This window comes from Gossypium hirsutum, chromosome D04 (assembly GCF_007990345.1).
Source record: "Gossypium hirsutum isolate 1008001.06 chromosome D04, Gossypium_hirsutum_v2.1, whole genome shotgun sequence".
Lineage (NCBI taxonomy): Eukaryota > Viridiplantae > Streptophyta > Magnoliopsida > Malvales > Malvaceae > Gossypium > Gossypium hirsutum.
The window spans coordinates 11,456,515-11,460,262 of record NC_053440.1 but is presented as its reverse complement, the minus strand read 5'-3'; the positions used below and the strand labels follow the sequence as shown (position 1 = coordinate 11,460,262).

The 3,748-nt window shown below is 37.1% G+C and overlaps 1 protein-coding gene across 1 annotated transcript; it reads right to left on the bottom strand.

Moving 5' to 3' along the window:
- Window positions 1-2,170: 2,170 nt before the first annotated feature.
- Window positions 2,171-2,746, bottom strand: LOC107926010 (uncharacterized). The gene has a single exon (XM_016856776.1). It carries the CDS (start codon window positions 2,744-2,746, stop codon window positions 2,171-2,173), a length of 576 nt encoding a protein of 191 aa, XP_016712265.1.
- Window positions 2,747-3,748: the final 1,002 nt, after the last annotated feature.

The window sequence follows — 3,748 nt, the reverse complement described above, 5'->3', positions numbered from 1 at the left end:
AGAAAGAAAAAGAAGGAAAGAAAAGGAAAGGAGAAGAAGAAAAAAAAAAAAGAAAAAGAAGGAAAGAAAAGGAATGGAGAAGAGAAAAAAAAAGAAAGAACAAGAATAGGGAAGGAAGGAAAAAGAAAGAAAGAAAAGTAATTTTTTATTAATTTAATTTTTTTTGTAATATTTGTGTGTAAAAATTTTATGTTATGTACATTGTACGTGTTTTATTATTTTATTTAGCATATATATTTTATGAAATTTATTTAGCATGAAAAAATTCATGGTATGTACATTGTATGTTGATTAGGAATTTTTTTATGAAATTTATTTAGGATATTGTAATTAGTTTTTTTAGAAAAATAGCATTAAAAATAAAATGATAAAAAAATATGTTTAAGAAAACATAAAATACGAAAAGAAAAAAAAATAGAAATTGTATATTCACCGAAAGTAATAAAATCCGAAAAAATGGTATATTTAATAAATTTCAAACATAATGCACTGAAATAATGTAAAATTATAAAATTAGAAATTATAATATTTTTTAAAATAATAAAATGCGGAGAAAAAAATACGTACAAATGACCGAAGTAAGAGTGTTTTACTAAATTTTTTAAAAATTCAGAAATAATTAATACAAATATTTCAAACAAAATGTACTGAAACAATATAAAATAATAAAATACGAAAATAATATATTTTTATTGAAAGTAATAAAATTTAGGAAAATAATACGAGTAAAGGGCAGGAATAATGTTTTTTTTACACTAAATTAATTTAAAAAACACACTAAATTAATAAATTTCAAACATAATGCACTGAAATAATGTAAAATTATAAAATTAGAAATTATGATATTTTTTAAAGTAATAAAATACGGAGAAAAAAATACGAAGAAAGGGCCGAAGTAAGAGTTTTTTGCTAACTTTTTTTTCAACTTGCAAGCATCGCAATGGCTCCATTGATTCAACCCGGTAGACATATATCTGATGCGGCTAATAAGGCGGTATGATTTATTATTTGTTAATCACGTGTTCTATTTATTTAAAAAGGATATACGTAATATATAGAAATAAATCATGTTATCGTAATATTTTTTCTGTAATTTAACACTATCAGGACTCGTACCGAGTAATAAGGGGCCGTGTGAATGGTTAAAGAAAGCTCTGGATGCACGATTGATGCCGTACTTGGAGCAAGCCGGATTTGGGTCAGCAGCATTAATCCAGACTTTCGACTTGCGCTATGATTTATTATCTGCGCTAGTGGAGCGGTGGCGCCCGGAGACCCACACTTTTCATTTTCCGTGTGGGGAGTGCACGTTGACCTTGGAGGATGTTGCAATGCAGCTTGGGCTCCCAATTGACGGGAGTCCCGTAACGGGAGTATCTTTATTTACCAATCCGGCTGCACTTTGTTATCAGCTCCTAGGAGACTCGCCAGCGGCCCTGATGGAGGCGGAGCCTGTGGCATCTTATGATCCTGAACCAGAGCCCGAGTAGGAGCCCCAGGCAGATCCCGAACAATCACATTCACATGTGGATTCAGATAGCTATCATCCGGATTTGGCGGGTAGTGACTATATTCCGAGCTTCTCAGGGGGCGAATACGCATACGAGTTTGAACTCTTTCGATCCTACCCGCCGCAGCACGGCATGCCCGGCCTGTTTGGCCCGTCCGGCCCGTATTCGCAGCATCATGGGACTCCTTCCGGTTCAAGTTCGTCGATACCGAACGAGCCACAGGATTTTTCCTCTATGCTTGCCACACGCCCACCTGCGCCGAATGATGATGTTGGTCCTAGAATGTGACCGTCGACATTCGAATAGGTATACCCCTAGGACTACACCATCGAACCATCAATTTTAGGGGTTTATTGCACTTTTTGCACATTACAAAGTTTGTACTTTTTGTATAAATTTAATTATTCTAATTTTAGGTATGCTTACTACAAAAATTTTTTGTATAAATTTAATTATTATAATTTTGCATTATATTAAAGCTGAATTTAAGGTTAAATGCCTTCATTTTTGATATAATTTTAATAATTCCAAATGCCGTATACTATTTTATAACTTAATTTGGATACAATTTAAGCATAAGCATAAGCTGGATAAATTTTATTATTTCAAATGAATTATACTTTTTATAACACTACACATAAAAATTTTACATCATTAGGTCAATTTCGACCCGATCCGGACGACTGTCCAACATGAAAGTTTCGCCGAGGGCATTTATTCTGACTATGACCACTTAACCTACATATTCTACAATGCTTACCGTCTGATTTCTCCCTAATGTCCATTTCATTACGGATTCTGCTTGATTGCGGACGACCTCTTGGATTCCTGTGTAGCCCTCTGTCTAGGAGAAGCTCGAAAGTCATCGGAGGCACCTCCCACATAGATATGTCAAGCAGGACGGGGAATTCATTTTCCCAGACATGCAATGTATGCTCGAGCGTGTACACATCATTGACATATTGTTCAACACTAAGGTTGACTTTAGCACACGCTGCCACGACATGTGAACATGAACAATGAAGTGTTTCGAACCTCCTGCACTTGCACCGTCTGTTCCGGAGATCAACTCTATAGGACCTAGTTGGTATACCAGGTCGAAGACTGATGGTCTCAGTAACTCGAAACGTTTCCAGTCGTCGTGAATATATTTCTACATTCATTGACCTCGCCATCCGACGGTTTGCCAACATTGCATCCCTGACATGTTCGACAAACACGTGTCCCGCCTCCATCTGGTTGACCTGTTGCTGACCCATTCTTGGCATCAAGGTAGCCATCCTGTAGAATGTAGTAGAAAAGACAGATGCAATCGGAAGATGACGTGTTTTTAACAAGACAGCGTTGATCCCCTCGACTAAGTTTGTGGTCATTTGGCCATAACGAAAGCCCTCGTCAAAACTTTGAGCCCATTGCCACGGCTCCATTGTACCCAACCGTTGTCGAAAAGATTTTTTTGTCTGCCCCTCTATGTCACTCTCAAGTCAGATCACTCTTTGGCGGAAAATATATGGCTCTAACTCTTACACTGCATACGTATTAAGAAAAATAAGTTCTAGTAACTCGATAACATAAAACATTACAACTTATATTGAAAATATAAGGTTATCATTTACCTATTGCTACGAGTTGTCTCTTCCAGTCTGCATTCTTATAATCTTTGTGGAAGTTAGCCGCAATGTGACGGATGCAGTAAACGGACCTCCATGGCACACCGGAACGCCTAATTGCTGTAATTAAACCTTTCCCTCTATTGGAGATGATGCAAATGTTATCGTTGCTAATAACATACCTCCGCAGGTTAGTGAGGAAGAATTCCCAAGACTCCAAGTTCTTTTTATCTACGATGGCAAATGCTATTAGGAGCACGTTTCTATTACCGTCTTGAGCAACCGCAAGAAGTAGGATCTGTGTATATTTTCCATATAGTCAGGTCCCATCCACCTTCACAAATGGCTTGCAGTGGGGAAATGCCCGCACATATGGATCAAACGTCCAGAGCATCCGATGGAAAATCCTTTTTGTCTATTGTAACTGGTCGTCCGAGCCGTAATAAGGCCTTGTCTACAAATCAATCATAGTCCTCGGTACGTACTCCCGTATAGCAGCTATCCATCCTTGTAGCTCGTTATACGACGAACTGTAATCCCCATACAGTTGCTCCATTGCCATTTGTTTAGCTATCTATGTCTTTCGATATGATACTCGATACTGGAATCGTGCTTGCATCTCGGTAA